Source organism: Mytilus edulis, chromosome 8 (assembly GCF_963676685.1).
Source record: "Mytilus edulis chromosome 8, xbMytEdul2.2, whole genome shotgun sequence".
Classification (NCBI taxonomy): domain Eukaryota; kingdom Metazoa; phylum Mollusca; class Bivalvia; order Mytilida; family Mytilidae; genus Mytilus; species Mytilus edulis.
The window spans coordinates 51,098,906-51,114,896 of NC_092351.1; the positions used below are offsets into that span (position 1 = coordinate 51,098,906).

At 30.6% G+C, this 15,991-nt stretch overlaps 1 protein-coding gene across 2 annotated transcripts in view; it reads left to right on the forward strand.

Annotated features, from left to right (window-relative positions):
* The window catches only part of LOC139485821 (motile sperm domain-containing protein 2-like), a 28,664-nt gene extending 13,206 nt beyond the window's left edge, over positions 1 to 15,458 (forward strand). The window contains exons 8-17 of one of the 2 annotated variants that reach the window (XM_071270467.1): positions 717 to 841; positions 1,276 to 1,347; positions 2,564 to 2,641; positions 3,303 to 3,320; positions 4,105 to 4,193; positions 5,008 to 5,107; positions 5,582 to 5,678; positions 6,973 to 7,093; positions 11,405 to 11,498; positions 13,532 to 14,890. In XM_071270467.1, the coding sequence (XP_071126568.1) occupies positions 717 to 841; positions 1,276 to 1,347; positions 2,564 to 2,641; positions 3,303 to 3,320; positions 4,105 to 4,193; positions 5,008 to 5,107; positions 5,582 to 5,678; positions 6,973 to 7,093; positions 11,405 to 11,498; positions 13,532 to 13,720 (983 nt within the window). In that variant the 3' untranslated portion in view covers positions 13,721 to 14,890. Of the gene's footprint in view, positions 1 to 716; positions 842 to 1,275; positions 1,348 to 2,563; positions 2,642 to 3,302; positions 3,321 to 4,104; positions 4,194 to 5,007; positions 5,108 to 5,581; positions 5,679 to 6,972; positions 7,094 to 11,404; positions 11,499 to 13,531 lie in introns of both variants that reach the window. The other variant, XM_071270468.1, reaches the window with a different exon arrangement.
* The last annotated feature ends 533 nt before the right edge of the window (positions 15,459 to 15,991 follow it).

Consider the following 15,991-nt stretch of genomic DNA (forward strand, 5'->3'; position numbering starts at 1 on the left):
ACAACTAAAACCCTACCTATCGCCCTGATCTTTTTTATGGAACTCGGGCTTCCGCAAACCAACATTTTTTTCAATGTGTCCCCACATCAAGAATATGCATGATAGACCCAGAAAGAAGTCTGTTACATGTATATATTATAACAATAACTATGAAGAGGTCATAATTTTTATTGATTTAATAAAAACTACCAACCCAACACGCATCGTTTAAGTTGTATTTTGTCATATTTCATTATATAATGACACAAAAAAATACATGCAGCCTGGACTCATCAAAATCTTTTGGGACTCACCATTTCTAAAAGTGATGAGTCCCAGGACTCACCATTAAAAATTCCTAGTGAGAACCCTGCTAAAATATGATAAATGTGAATTGAATACTTTTGAAAATTGGGATGTAATAAACTGATATTTTGTTATACAAAAAGTCATCCAGTTTATTTGAACTAGATCAATCAAATCTTACACTAACAAGTTTCATATAAATGCAAAACATAACATGTAAAGTATTCAGTATAGGGGGAAATGTTGGTTTATCGTTTGCTAATTTGGGGATTAATATGATATACTGTAAAATGGGCTGTCATAAATGTCATAAACAGAAAAAACATGAAAATGAAATATTATGAACGTTTAGACCCTACAAATGATGCAATCAAACTCTGCCTAAAAAAAAATACAAAGCATTACTTTTTATTTTAGTTTTTCTTTTGTAGCTGCTTGGAAAATAATAAAGACATGGTTAAGTGCTGAGGCTGTGAAAAAGATTAAGTTTATAACCAGAAGTGATGCACAAGCATATATTAACAAAGATCAGCTTTTAGAACATATGGGTGGAACAGTTGAGTTTAAATTAACATATACATGATATAGATTTTAGCAAATTTATATTCTGTACAATGCATTAGTCATAAGTGCCTATTAATTTACCTTTTTGTGTCAGTATATAAGTCAAAGTTATATAAGCTTGAACTTTGCTTTCAAGTTGATCTTTCATAACATAAGAAAATGATCAATTATTTCTTATCAATGCATTCTTCTTTTGAAGGCAAACTGTGAGCTTAAATGAACGTTGACCCCATTTTTTTATTTTATTTTTCGATTAAGTATATATGATAAAGTTCAGTTATAGAAAAAATAGCTAAATGCTATATTTTAAAAAAAGAATGTATACCCTGTACATGCTGTAGTCCCCTTAAGTTAATTAATTCCTAGTGTTAGCCAGTACTGCATGGTTAATTCTTTTTGAATAAAACAATTAATTTACTCTTTTAGGATAAATTCCAATTCCGTTATTTAACTCCAGAGGAAAGATTAGAGGAAGAAAATAAAGCAAATAGAAAGAAGGTAATATTCACTGGACTTTGTTTAATGAATAAGACAGCACCTAAACAACACAAAAAAATCAAGGAATATAGAAGTCAACATGCTGTCACCAATAATAGATAGTGCTTATACATTATCAAGCTTTAAAGTAGAAATAATCTAAAATTGATGAAAAAATGGTACTCAAAAAAGAACCCAAAAAGTCATTCCGGATGAATGATCAAATTCCGTAAAAATATTATTGTGTAGATATTTGTTTATGAATATATCAAAAAATACTTTTTGTGAAGATGCAAAGACTATTTGTAACAACTATAAAAATAGTTTAATATGTGAATTAAACCAATGTAATGTATTAGTTAATTTTACTGAATAGTATCCCTGGGTATTCAGTGGTAATTTAACAGGGAAACTTGATGAAATGCTGTACACCAAGTTTAATTGTTAAACAGCAATATGTGCAATAAAGAATCAATTATAGTGTTAAAAAAAACAAAAAACAATTAATACTTAAAAAAAAAAAATGAAAAAATGGTACTGGTGAAAACAACACCAAATGACAAAATCATGATTTCTTTTTTTATAATATCTGACAATTTCATCCCTTGAGGTCATTACATTGACATGTGGCCTGGTTTTACCAAGGTTGTTTTTTAAGATCTAGTTTGCTTACTTATGAGCAATGAATTATCAATTTTATTTATGAAAAGATCAATTCAGAAAAAAATAGTGCAGGAAAAGTATTAAGGTCTGCAGTAACTATTACATACTGCAGATTGTTTATTTTTTAGTGGATACCAATTTTGCCAAAGTCTGCACACTTGACTTAAGAAAACTTGTCATTCTTTGAAAGTTTAATTTCGTTGTTCACCTGTACCCACAGTATCCGCGAAAATTGGTATCCAATGAATAATCAAGATCAAAGTTGTATCAAAAAAAGAAGTTCCAGTAATGCTTATTGTGTTTACATTTACTGAAGGCAAGCAGCACATAGTATTTTTGACCTGATAATATTAAATGATGCCATCCCTCACAGCAAAGTTACTTACTTTACTTTACAGTAGATTATATATACAGTAACATTATGAAGAGTATCTTGTACATTGCACAGATAAAAAAGAGCTGATACTTTTAGTTACCAGTACATACTTATCAGATGTCTTTGTTATAAGTGAATTCCTTATAGGAAGGATTCAACACTCTTATTAATTTTAAACATGGTTTTCTATTTTGTCAGGTTACGTTTGCTGATGTGGATAAATCACCAGTAGACTCTTCCCCAGATAATCTTAATAATTCTGCACCAACCAAGCAGGTTTGTTAATAATATAGAATTCAATGGTTTTAATTCGTTGAATAAAATGAGATAAATATTGAAAAAGAGATAATAAAGAGATTTTCTCGCTACATTGAAGACCCATTGGTGGCCTTCGGCTGTTGTCTGCTCTATGGTCGGGTTGTTGTCGCTTTGACACATTTCCCATTTCCATTCTCCAGTTTTTCAGTTTAAATATTGATACAGGGATATCAGTTTTAAAATTTTGTGGGTCAAATGCACTTTTCTGGATTAATCTTCCATCAGCATGAACCCTTGCACAAAAACCAGTGATACATACATAGCTGAATAGGTTAGAGGATATATGAACCAAAAGGTTGGAAATAAGAGAAAGGAACATAAATATTGACTAATTATTAAAGCGTACAATGCTATAATGGGTTTTACTCATTGTTGAAGGCTGTGCAGTGACCTATAGATGTTAGTTTCCACATCTTCATATTTTATATCTAGGTTTGTAAACTCTACAGCCCTCATAACAATATGACTTAAAAAAGTACAATATTTTGCAGGGTTCGAAATTAAAGAAAACAATCACAATTAGTTAATGCCTCCGATCACCCTACCAGATAGAATTTAGAAATAAGGAAAAACTCTTAAGAAATTAACGTTTTTTTTTATCACAAATTATTTGTTTCAGATAACTTTGAAGATAACGGTAATTGTTTGTGAAGCTAATCTGTTTTTTAGCATTGAAATATAAAAAAGATAGTATTCTTATATAATAAAAAGAACTATGAAAAAAAATAATCAACAAGGGTGATTATCTTGAGTTAGTTCTTAATGACTAGATATATGAGCTTTTGCAATTATGTTAAACAAAATGAAATTTGGAATTGGATCTTGTTCCTCCCCCAAAAATTTACCAGAATCTTCAATTAAAATTAAACACTTTCATACTTTTGTTAGAAATAATCTTATTACTTTTAACATTTTGACACAGCTGTTGCTTTTATAGAGGAAAACTTATCTGATTCTGAACTATTTAAAAATATCTACTTATCAGCAGCAAAATTTACAGATAAAAATGACTCGAGTTGTTTAAATTAAATCTCATTTTACCTTGCTTGTTTTGTTGGTTGTTATTTGTTCGCATTTAGTTCAACACATGTTGCACAAATTTTGAAATGCGTTAGTGTTCCTTTCATGTTGGTCAAGATTGTAAAAAAAAAAACAACTAACAATGTTTCATGTGATTAAGCTTAAATTTTATTATTTTATTGGTGTCATTGATTGAATACACAACTGAAACAATAAGCCAGGGTTGTTATTTATTTAAAAAAAATAATACTCCGGAAGCCATTATTTGGAAATAGAAATAGATAAAAAAAAAAAAAAAACAATTGTATCATTGAAATGATGTTGATCAGAAAAAATAATAATATCATTGTGCCATTTAACTTAAGAAATATCGTTTGTGATGTCTATAATATATTTTGCAGCAAACTAGTCCAAATAAATCCAGTTTTAAAAGTCCCCACCAAAGAAGAACAGAAGACAATAGTTTTATTGGTCGACTGTTAACTATAAGGTAAGTTGTATTTGGTTTGAGTAGAAATTTAAGTCAAGGAAGATGTAAGGGAATGAGACAACATAAAAAATATTGCTAGTGGTCAATAAACAGTCTTGAACAGTAGGCAGGTTATTTAAAACATTTTTCTAAGCTAAAATACCCCCAATTCAAGAGTTGATGTATATATTAAAGAAACATAAACTATTAAAATGTGCATTGATTCCAGATCTTTTATAAGTCAGCTGCAATAAGAAATACCATTCATTTCAAAATACTCTTTTGTGATATGATTGCCAATGAGACAGCTCTCCACAAGAGAGCAAATGACACAGAAATTATAATTAATAACTATAGGTCACTGTACAGCCTTCAACAATGAGCAAAGCCCATATCGCATAGTCAGCTATAAAAGGCCCCAAAATGACAAATGTAAAACAAGAAAAATGAGAAAGGGGCCTTATTTATATACAAAAATATAAACCCAATATAAACCAAATATACAAACTTTACCTGCATTGGGGAAAATGTGACAGTTTCAGATTTGCTATAATAAAAACTTGCATCTTAATTTCAGTTGTGCTTTTTCAAATTTTTGCAATCACCTTATATTGATCATGTATATAGATTTTACATTTTTGGAAGTGGTCAAGGTTTTCCCATTGATGATAAATGCATGCATCAATTTCTGAATTTACAGTAGTAGCCATCTGGAAATGTTGTGTACTCTATATATCCACCTTCATATAAATGGACAAACAAAATTTATGAAACAACTTCAACTGTAGTGGTGTAGTTTATGGAGTTGATAATTCTTTAATTATTTATTTTGTAGTCCTGGTGATGAACTATTATTCACAACAGATGAAACAGGAAAAGAAACATTTGATGTCATTTCACTGAAAAATACTCTTCCATATGCAATTGCATACAAGGTAATGTATAAAATATAAGGAGATGTGGTATCAATGCCAATGAAATGACTATCTGACAGAGACCAATTGTTGGATTTAAGCAACTACAGGCTACCATAGGGCCTTCACCAATAAGCAAAACCCATACCACATATCAAGCCAACAAGCAATGACCATTGAAATACATATGTGTGAATAGATTTCAGTTCAAGTATAATGACTGGTCAAAGTGAGAGCAGCTATAATAGAAATTTGTAAGTAAAAACAGACACACACACACACTATCTTGATTTTATTATCTGTATTCTATGATAATTGCTTTCCAGGTTAAATACTTTGAAGAAAAACCAAACCAAAAGTGTTGAGTTTGTCACATTTATATGGTAATCAAATTATTTGGTTGACTACAGGAAAATAAATTAGTTTGATAGTTTTTGATTTGTTTATGGTATTATGCATTTAGCCAACAAACCTGTTACATGCTAAATTTTGCAGGTAAAAACCACCTCTCCAGAGAAATACAGAGTTAGACCAAGTGCTGGAATTGTCAAGGCTGGTTCAACTGTTGATGTTCATGTGTATCTACAGCAAGGTAAATAACTGTTCATGTTTAATCAGAGTCAGTATAAACTGTTGATCTGCAACTCCAATGGTCCTAATTTTCTAATTTGTGCAGATCAAAGAGTGTCTGCAAATTGTAAACAATATCTTCAGGACCTAAGAGCTATTGTTCCACAGCTTTGGTCAGTATGTTTTGTTCATTTCTAGAAGGTGGCAATATAACATTTCCCTCATTGATTTATCAATATATTCAACTTGGATTAGTTGACATGTGACCTTAAAAATGGGGTTGCTACAACAGTTTAAACTTTCTTCAAAGGTTCCTTTGACCACAGAAAAAAATATCATACGGTGATACCATAAAATTCAATAGCATAAATTGAATAAGTACACTGTTTTGAATGTTAATTTTAAAGCCATTTCCATATTGGTTTGTAGTATGAGAAATCTGAAGGGATATTGACCCATATTGCTGCATCTGTTCAACAAATTCAATGAGTAGAATAAAAACTTGTATAAGAAGAGTATTTCATGGTTGTTTTACATCAGAATGTGAATTTTTATCTACAGAAAGCTAAATACAGTTAACTCTTGTTGTTTTGAACTTGGTTGACTAGAAATTTTGGATGAGTTTTCTGATAGTCCCACACTTTGTTCCATATGAATAAATGTATTTCCATTCCTGATGAGTATACCAAAATTGCTCTCTCGGCTAAAAACCACTGTAAGAAATTGTTACTGTACAAAGAATATTGATTTTTTTAGCCTTACCAAGCTTATCAAGAGTTGTGTCCCTTGGACTGTCAAACCTTAAGTTTTTGTTTGAGTCGAATTACAAGTATCTCAAAATATTTCCTTGTTCTGGCTGACTTCTATTTTATGAAAGTTGACTGTTTTTATGATTGTTCTGATGAGTATGCATAAAACATTTGTCAATAGACATCAAGCAAGCAATTTTCAAAGAATTGAACTGCTTTCCACCATCACTATTTTTCTAGGGAAGAACTCCTGTCCTAGCATAGCAGTTTACAAACATGTTGTATAAGTATGGCATATTTACTATTCAATACTCAGACATGAAATTTATTTAGTAGTAAGTACTGCTTTATACTAACAGGTATTAGACCCATAGAACCATAGACATTTTGAAAGCAATTCAGTATCAATTTATAACCAGTGAGATGGGGAAGAAAATCAAGGTCTATTTATAGTTGACTTCTATCCAGCAGAATGAAACATTATAAATAAGATTTTGAACATAATTGCAGACTTAATCAAAATTATATTATGTGTTTAAAAACTGCACTTTCTATTGTATTTATCAGGTTATAACACAGTATCAAAAGACAAGTTTCTGATCATGGCTATGGAGTTAACTAGTGATTCTGCTGACAATTTACAACAGCTTTGGAAAACAGTTCCTAGAGAAAATATCATGGAACATAGGTATGGTAACCTATAGAAATATATCTCACTTTATTTTGAATATAGCCATGTGGATTCATTAATTTTTAGTGGGTACCAAATTTTTTGGTTTGAGGAAAATGGAATATTCCTTGATATTTAATTTCGTTTTTTTTTTTAAGTCTTCATACATACATAAAGTATAATCTGCATAAAAGACCCCAACATGTGAGATAAGAAACAATTCAAACAAGAACTTAACAGCTTAAGTATAGCTAAACAATTTTAAAAAAAAAACTTTTTACGCACATTAACCATCTCCAACCACTAAACTTCAATTTCCTAACTTGGGACAGGCACATAAAGATTGTGGCAAGGTTTAAAGACCAAACAGCCTATTCATTTCTACCAGTGATTTTTCCTTAAAATTTTGTGTGAAGGTATTTCATGATTTGAGGAACAAAATATGATGAAAAAAATTGGGGGTCACCGACTTAGTTTTGTCGCTATAGCAACCTCAGTTTCGTGTTTTCCCGAATATTAACATAATATGAGCTTGTTATATAAACTCTCCAAAAAATACTTTATATCAAACCTACAAGCATAATTCTTGTTTCACGTTAAACAGTAGATTTGTATCTATCAAATACAGGTTCAAGAGTTTTAGACTCGTATTGTTTTGATCTTTCAAAATATGATTTATTTCATTCCCGCCAAAAATAAAACGTAAAAATGAAAAACGTTTCCAGTATTAAAAAATAACTACCAGTGATTTCTTCATAATAATTTCAAGAAGGAAAGTGCCATGTGTACTCTTCAAAATAAAGCAATAAAAAGCGTATGTCACCGACCTTTCATGTTTTTTTCTCGTTCATTTTGAAGAAAAGAGTTGTCTTTCTTCAGACCATTGCATCTGACGTCATAGTACAAACTTTCCTTGCTGGCGCACTATTTGAAAAAAAAATCGCAAATTGGATGTTTGAAACCCACATTTAAATTTCCAAGAATGATAACTATATTCACCTACTTTATTATCCGGTAATACAAGAGATTAAATGCATGTGTCAGTGTCAGATCTTACGATGTTGCCGCACAATATTAACCTTCAGAAACACCATCCGTCGGAATGGAAAATTGTTTAAAATAACCTTTCACGCCGCTTTTGTTAGGAAAGTCTGTCTTTGTCCTCTGTCCCACATAAGCAAAATGATTGAAAATAAAAAAGAAATGAAAGATGGCACTGGTTAACTTACAGAGTATTTGACTATACCAGACTAGATGTGCTTGTTTCTTTTTCGCGTCAATTTCAGAAGATTGCCGTAACGAACTCATTCGGTACTGTTGAAAGACGGACATACAAAAACATGGAGTTCTTTATACCATTATTTTTGCCGACCTAGGACGAACGTTTAGAAATTATTGCATTGAGTTTGTGAATTCATTATTTTAGGATATTTAAGATATAAGGAAATTAAAATTATAGGTATAATATATGAATGAAAGTTTTGATTCTAAAACGTTATACATCTATCTTAAAATACAATCCTTTTGTTACTACCTCATGTGTTTTCAATAAACGAGACAGTAAATATAAAATACAAAAAGTTTTTGATTCAAAAATTAATTTAGAAATAATTTTCCGTTGAAACTACAAAGTAAGATTTCTCCAACAGGATAAAATATAATAAATCTAAATGTTCATTTTGGAAATTAAAACAAAGAAAAGGTTGTTGCCGGCATTGAAAATCGAAACTTGTTTTCAATCTTTCCGGTCACAGTTGTAGCCAAATGAAAGGAAGCGATTTTATTTCAGATATTATTCTTGGAGCAATTGTTTTTGTCATAAGTTAAACTTACAACCATGTACAACAATTTAGTTTTAAACAACGAAAATTTTGATTTTAATTCATGTTCACATTCGCTGAGTATTAGTTTTATTAATACTTTTTGCCTTACAGCTAATTTTCCTAATGCATGTAGGGTGAAACTTTGGTTGGCTTCCTCAATCAATGTTTACTCAAGTTCTGTTATGTAAACCTGTATACATGCTATTTAATTGAAATGGACGTTATCAAAATATAATTATACAAAATATACAAACAAAGCAAGCAGGCAAACCAAAGTGCTGATCTACATACATTAGAAAATTAGCTGTAAGCTTCAGTGAGATTAGACAATATGTTTATCATTTCTCCTTAAGACAATTTGAAATGAAACAAATGACAAACAACAAGAGGCTGTCACAACGACAGCAAACCGGATTTATTAATATTTATTTGTGTCCTGGCAATATCACAAGAACCATTACTGATGAATGGTGAAAGTGAAAATCGTCAATATAAAATTTGACCTCCATTTTGTCATCAGTATCAACATCTTAAAATTTGAAAAGCTTAGATTGAATGGTTCATGAGTAAATGCAACAACGTGAATGGAAACGCCATTTCACAATCTTTCAAGAACCATAACTCCTGAACGGTAAAAGTCAAAATCGTCATTATTGAACTTGACCTCTAATTTGCCATCAGTAACAACATATAAAAATTTCAAAAGCTTTGGTTGAATGGTTCATGAGAAAATGCACGGACACGACTGGAAACACCATTTTTCAATCTTTCAAGAACCATAACTCCTGAACGGTAAAAGTCAAAATCGTCATTATTGAACTTGACCTCTATTTTGTCATCAGTAACAACATATTAAAATTTGGGAAGCTTTGGTAAAACAGTTCATGCGTAAATGCACGAACATGACTGGAAACACCATTTTTCAATCTTTCAAGAACCATAACTCCTGAACGGTAAAAGTCAAAATCGTCATTATTAAACTTGACCTCCATTTTGTCATCAGTAACAACATATTAAAATTTGGGAAGCTTAGGTAGAACAGTTCATGCCTAAATGCAGGGACACGACTGGAAACTCCATTTTTCAATCTTTCAAGAACCATAACTCCTGAACGGTAAAAGTCAAAATCGCCATTATTGAACTTGACCTTCATTTAGTTGTCAGTAACAACATATTAAAATTTTAAAAGCTTTGGTTGAACGGTTCATGAGTTAATGCACGGACAACATTTGATTCCCGCCCGACCGACCGACCGCCGTACATCCCCAAATCAATAACCGACATTTTTGTCACAAAAATCCGGTTAAAAATGACCCTTTGTTATCATTTAATTTTACTATAAGATTTTGTCAAATAAGCAGTATAAATAAATTTTAACTTCATTGCAAGATCGGACATTATTTTACGAGAATCATCCAGACATCAGTTACATGCACATGTTGCCAGTATGTCAAAACTTTTAGGAATATTTGATTATGGGCCTAACCTTGTGAATACTCATTTTTTTTAAATTTTTTTGAAAAATTGACATAAAAATTAGAAGGATCATTGCATAAGGAACATGTTTACTAAGTTATAAGTTGATAGGACTTCAACTTCGTCAAAAACTACCTTGACCAAAAACTTTAACCTGAAGTGGGACAGACGGACGGACGAACGAACGGACGCACAGACCAGAAAACATAATGCCCATAAATATAGTGTAGTATCTTATGTGTCTATTTGTGTTAAATCTCCACAGGATATTAAAGTAGCGCGACGCATAATAGTTCCTCTTTTCTTGGGAGACATAGCGTACCTACGTAGCGTACACCATGTTGGAATCCGTGGAAAACGCGAAATAGGACGTTATAATTTGACGTTTTTTCATTGCTAGAAACAACGTCATAGAGCTTTTATGTCACTACCAAGTTGCGTTAGCTGATGCGCATAAACAATAGGCTGTTTGGTCTTTAACATGTTTGTGACAGCACAAAAAACTATCAAAAACTAGCAAAGTATGTGGCAAAGTACTCATACCCAATCCTTAACAACAAGAGACACAAAGTACAGATCTGATGAGTTTATTTCCTGATTCTATATATAACAGCCAATACTAAATTAAACTTTTGCCTTTAAGAAAGAAAAAAAAAAGAATACTGTTGCAATGTAAATTGTAATTCTACTGACCTATTTAGAATTTTTATTTTTTTGGAAAAATAAAACAAAATTGAGTGCATTAATAGTCCTAACTAACATTGTCTTCTGTTTAGTAACTTGATTATTACTAAATTTAAGTTGTCTTTCTTGTATAACTACTTTACAATGTGATCAATGCATACAGCAAATTTGACATTGATCGATTAATATCTGACCTTTAACAACATTTTCAAGCTCATTTAGCTATTTCAATTTTAATTGGTAAAAGAAGCGGGAATATCCACAGAATACCCGAAGTCTTAACTAAGGTTGATTGGTCTCAAACCTATATGTATTGCCTTTACAATTATCATGTCTTTCCTTGCAGATTAAAGTGTAGTCAAGTACACAAGAATGGATCACAAGACAGTATAGCTTCAAGTGCTTCATCCCTAGACCAAATAGACAAACTTAATACTAAGGTAAGGTTTAAAAAAACAACTTAAATTGGTTTTAGGTCAGTGTATTTTGACCTGCCTTCAATTCGGATTGGAGCATTGATTTTCTTAAAGAATCAAATAGATTGAAAGAAAGTCTTTGACATTCAAATATATACCACTTTAAAAATAAGAACACTTGTTATGATTGTCAATGAGTCAACTCTCCTCTTAGAGACCAAATGATGTAGAAGTTACCAACTATATGTCACTTTACGACCTTCAATAATAAGCAAATGCCATACCCAATAGTCAGTCAGGGGCGTTACTTAAACAAGTTATTTTTTTTTAATTACTTATATAAGTAATTTTTTATTTTAAAAATAATAAAATTACTTAATAGAGTTATTTTAATTTTCAATAGAAACATAGACTAAATGTAGTTTTCATGATTTTAAACAACATTTTATATCATAAAATAAAGAATTTATCAGATTTGAAAGGAGTATAGAGATTAAGGGTTACTTTGAAAATAATGACAAAAATATTACTTGAATAAGTTATTTTAAACATTTTTGAAAAAAATAGCAATTACACTTATCTAAGGCACATATGTAATTGATTTAGGTTACAAATTATAAATAACTTCAGGTCTAAATTAATTCACAAGTATCTATCTATTTAAATCAGTCTACCTTCAAGATTTTAGAGGAAAATGATAATTTAATAGTCCCAAGAGACCAATCTTTGACCCAGAAGCGTCGGTATGAAAGATAAGTGCGTCGGAAAGTTAATCAGTATTTCTGAACAATTAGTTTTTATATATCAAAGGAAAAATAACCAGATAACTGTGAAAATTTTTTAAAGCTAGTAAAATCTGTATTCTTGGACACCTATAAAAATAATATTCAGAAAAATAACTTATATAAGTTATATTTAAATTAGCCTCGTTTTCAACATTACTTGTATAGGTAATTTTAATTGATACTTGTTTAAGTAATGCCCCTGACTGATAGTGAGAGCTATAAGACCACAAAACGAAAAAATGTAAAACTATTCAAACAAGAAAACTAGATGCCTAAGTTAGACATTGAAATAAAATATATCTTTTTCAAGAGTTAGTATAAATGATTATGAATGTGTTGATCAAGCTTTTATTTAGCAGTCATTGAGAATCAGTTGTAATTATTTGAACAGAATCATTTGAAGTAATTGCTTAATTTATTTCAATGCATTTTTGTAATTGTACGAAATTTCAGTAATACAGAGTGGATTGCATCTGCTATTTTTTTATGCCCCACCTACGATAGTAGAGGGGCATTATGTTTTCTGGTCTGTGCGTCCGTTCGTCCGTCCGTTTGTCCGTCCCTTCATCCGTCTGTTCGTCTGTTCGTCTGTCTGTCCCGCTTCAGGTTAAAGTTTTTGGTCAAGGTAGTTTTTGATGAAGTTGAAGTCCAATCAACTTCAAACTTAGTACACATGTTCCCTATGATATGATCTTTTTAATTTTAATGCCAAATTAGAGTTTTTATCCCAATGTCACGGTCCACTGAACATAGAAAATGAAAGTGCGAGTGGGGCATTCGTGTACTGAGGACACATTCTTGTTTAAAAGAAATTTCCTGAGTCCAAAATTATGCATAATTAGTTGACAGTTTTTAAATTGCTGTACACAGTTTGAAAAACTAGGCAGTTACATATCTGGTGATGATTTCAGACTATTTGAATCCAATCCTTTTTTGGTATTTAGCTCTTTACCTGTTTTGGTATGTAGCTCTTTACCTGTTTTGGTATTTAGCTCTTTACCTGTTTTGGTTCTTGACTTTCTAATGTTGGGTTTTGGGCTTTCTTGATAATGGTAAATTAAGAAAACCTATGAAATTCAAAAAGTTTGGGTTTTCATGATTTTTTTTGGTTAAAAAATAGTTATTTGAGAGTAAAAAGAGTTTGATATATGTTTGTTGTGTAGAAGTAATTTTGTTGATTACAAGATGTTTTGAATGATCATGTTTAGTGAATTGGTTCCAGTCTCAAAGATGGCTTTTTGTTCATATGCAATTTTTTTTTCATTATTTCAGATGGACCAGTTAATGGAAAGTAACAGAAAGTTGGAACAAACTGTTAAAATGATGTTTATAGTACAAATATTATTTCTTATACTCATTCTGATGTATTTTGTTATTTCATATTTCTTTCCATTATCTTTGCCCCCACCAAATCCAAAGGGCAATATTTCAGATTATTGTGCTGGAAGCAATTTATTTTAGTTTAAATGTTATTTTTTTATTATGAATATATTTGCTATAAAAAGAAACAAAAGACAAAATAACATTATGACAAATTGAATTATATATATTCAAAGTTTTATTTTTTTTTTTAATTAAAGAAGACATTTTATTTTAAATATTGATAGAAATGACTCGTTTTGTGCTTATGGCCATGTTGGATCGAATGCTTGCCAATTTACTCAAAGAACAGTGTTAGTTGCTGGAGTATTTCAAAAGATTCTACCTTCTCTCCTATATTGTTTTAAAGGACTAGCCCTTACAGACAATACACAATTCTAACCAGAGATCAAGATTGCATGCTTACTGGGTGTGTATTTCCAGATTTATCTCATTCTGTATTAGTAGAGGATTCTCTTGAATATACATTTCTGTTCTTATTTTGTAGTTATCAGAATAATTGTTATAAGGGTAAGTGCTTCTTTAATCAGAGATCCAGTAGCACAAATACAATGAAATGAAAAGTTATTTGAAAGATAATTTGCATTGCAAGGTTATTGTTTTGATAATATGTACTAAAATATCCCTTTATTTTTTTTTAAATTAAAGTGTGTTCTATATTTGGCTTCTGTTATAATGTATATAGAATTGATTAAAAAAAAAACTACATAGAAATGTTTCTGCAGCATATAAGATGTTTTTTTTTCTCTATTTTTTGGTCAGATATGTTGTTGTCTCTTTGACACATTCCCCATTTCTATTACTATTTTATTTTTAATTTTGTAATGTTCATTGACCTAATAAATGTATTATTTAACATGACTGTATTATTCAAAGTTTTTTACTTAATATCTAGATTTGTAAGCTCTTGTCTGTGATACATTTTTTTATGCATTAGATGATTGTACATGTATGTTTTATTGTGAATTTGTTGTTTTAACTTTATGTACTTCTATGTATTATATTTTAGAAATAAGTATGATGATTAATCTGTTGTAGGCTCAAATGAAATTTCCAGGTAATTTATAGAGAATTTTTAAGTTCAGGAGGAAATCAAATTACAAGTTATTATACGATTTGCATTAAAATTAGGATCTAAAATACAAAGAGTTCAAAGTCATAAATGGAAGAGGGAGTCAAAAGCTATAGTCGGGGAAAACATCAATGTTTAAAGCACTTTACAGAAGAAAGACTAGAGAAAAGACATCAAAAGTCAGTCAGAAACTGTTTCATTAAAAGAAAAAAAACAAGACCACAGAACAATTCTAAGAATAAGCAACACAAATTCAACCAAAACCTGGGTTTACTTGGGGGTGTTTAGGAAGGGTTAACACATCCTTCTCCACTAGTGGCATATGACATATCCGTCTCTCACAACATATATAGTTTAACAACTTAATAGACATCATTGAAGACCTGTTGGTGACCCTCTGCTGTTGTTTTTTATTTGGGCGGGTTGTCTCTTTGACACATTCCCCATTTCCATTCTCAATTTTATCACTTTACTTATTCACAATTATTAAATTAGTCAACTATTATTGGTCCAATAGCCTGTATGGCTGTCAGGTATGTCATTATAAATTTGTGCATATTTTTTTTTAGAACTTTACATCTAATTGATATGATTTAGCTAGTGTTTGATGATTTGTTTATGATTTATACATGCTTCACAGATTGAGCAGAAGTTGCAATATGTAAATGTGTTCATATATGTAATAGAGTTAGTTCCATGATACTAAAATTTTAAAATGCTGCTCTGAAATAAACTGTTTGCAAATTGTTTCAAACTTTTTGTTTATTTTAGCTAATTAAAGATGTGAAGATAAATATCTCATATTTTTCATTACATGCCACTCTAAAGCACTAGTTTTTATACGACCACAAACAATTTTGGGATTGATTTTGGGAGTTTTAAGTCCAACAGTTTAGGAATTAGGGGCCAAAAAAGAGCCCAAATAAGCATTTGCTTGGTTTTCGCACAATAACTTTAGTATAAGTGAATAAACACAAGGTTTATGTACACAAAAGGAAGGTTGGGATTGATTTTGGGAATTTTTGTCCCAACAGTTTAGGAATTAGGGGCCAAAAAGGGGCCCAAATAAGCATATTTCTTGGTTTTCGCACCATATCTGTAGTAGAAGTAAATAGAAATCTATGACATTTAAACACAAGGTTTATGACCATAAAAGGAAGGTTGGGATTGGTTTTGGGAGTTTTGGTCCTAACAGTTTAGGAATTGGGGGCCCAAATGGTTCAAAATTAATCTTTGTTTGATTTCATCAAACATTGAATAATTGGGGTTCTTTGATATGC